The sequence below is a fragment of the Apis dorsata genome, unplaced genomic scaffold (genome assembly GCF_000469605.1).
Source record: "Apis dorsata unplaced genomic scaffold, Apis dorsata 1.3 scaffold_323, whole genome shotgun sequence".
NCBI lineage: Eukaryota > Metazoa > Arthropoda > Insecta > Hymenoptera > Apidae > Apis > Apis dorsata.
In genome coordinates, this window is record NW_006263591.1 from 114152 (window position 1) to 115140 (window position 989).

The 989-nt window shown below is 17.2% G+C and overlaps 1 protein-coding gene across 3 annotated transcripts in view; it reads right to left on the bottom strand.

The window, feature by feature from the left end:
* LOC102680054 (RNA-binding protein 1-like) overlaps positions 1 to 484 on the bottom strand; it is a 45664-nt gene extending 45180 nt beyond the window's left edge. For 2 of the 3 annotated variants that reach the window (XM_006617660.2, XM_006617654.2), the window contains exon 1: positions 32 to 250. In XM_006617660.2, the coding sequence (XP_006617723.1) occupies positions 32 to 37 (6 nt within the window). In that variant the 5' untranslated portion in view covers positions 38 to 250. Of the gene's footprint in view, positions 1 to 31; positions 251 to 315 lie in introns of those variants that run through there. The other variant, XM_006617656.2, reaches the window with a different exon arrangement.
* Between the last annotated feature and the right edge of the window lie 505 nt (positions 485 to 989).

Genomic DNA, 989 nt, shown 5'->3' on the forward strand with positions numbered 1-989 from the left:
AACTTGTATTGAAATGAAAAATTTAACATACCACCATGTTGATCTCTCAATTTACTGCAGTAACAAACTAATTATATCAATTCGAATATTGAATCAATATTTAAATTTATCAAAAAAATTTTATATCATTTGCAACATTGTTGTATATAACGATTATTTTGTTTTAATTATTATTTGAATAAGTGTACGAATATCATGAAAGATAAGAATCTAATTGGACACAATAGAAATTTTGAAAAAATTTCCCTATTCACTTATGATGTTTTTAAGAATAAATATGAATGTAATGTTTTTAATTAAATATATTTTACTTACATTTTTAAATGGATAAATTTATTAAATAGATTAAAAAATCTTGTAATAAACACAACTGTTCTTTCAACTACAAATATAATAGTAAGTATAGCAAAGCTAAAAAGTTGGCATCAGAATAAGAGTTCTTTATATGTTCACCTTTAAGGCTAGTTCAGACATGTTTAGTAATTTAGTCGAATTACAAGCAACTAAGTAAATCGATTTTATACATAGGAAAATGTCCAATTAATATATTTGAATTTTGAAAATTGAAAGAGATAAATAATGAATTCCAATAAATAAAATTGTTTAAGATTTAATTGAAGTTGAAAATATACAAAGAAAACTTCTAAAAAAAAGAAAACAAAAAAAGTAGTATATGAAAATATACAAAAATATTTATTTATTTATCTATCAATAACGATATATTTATTAAATTATATATTATATATATATATTTATAATATATTCATAAATGAAAATATAATTTATGAAAAAGTATTTTTATTTAAATATAATTTTTTATTCGAATTTTTTCTAAATATTTTTTCTAATAAAAAACAAAACTATAATTTTAAATACATAATTATTATTAATTATTATTAATAATTAATAATAGTAATAATAATAATAATAATTTTAAAAAATTCCAATAATTTTTCAGACATAATTTTCAGTTTCATATTTTTTTGAAC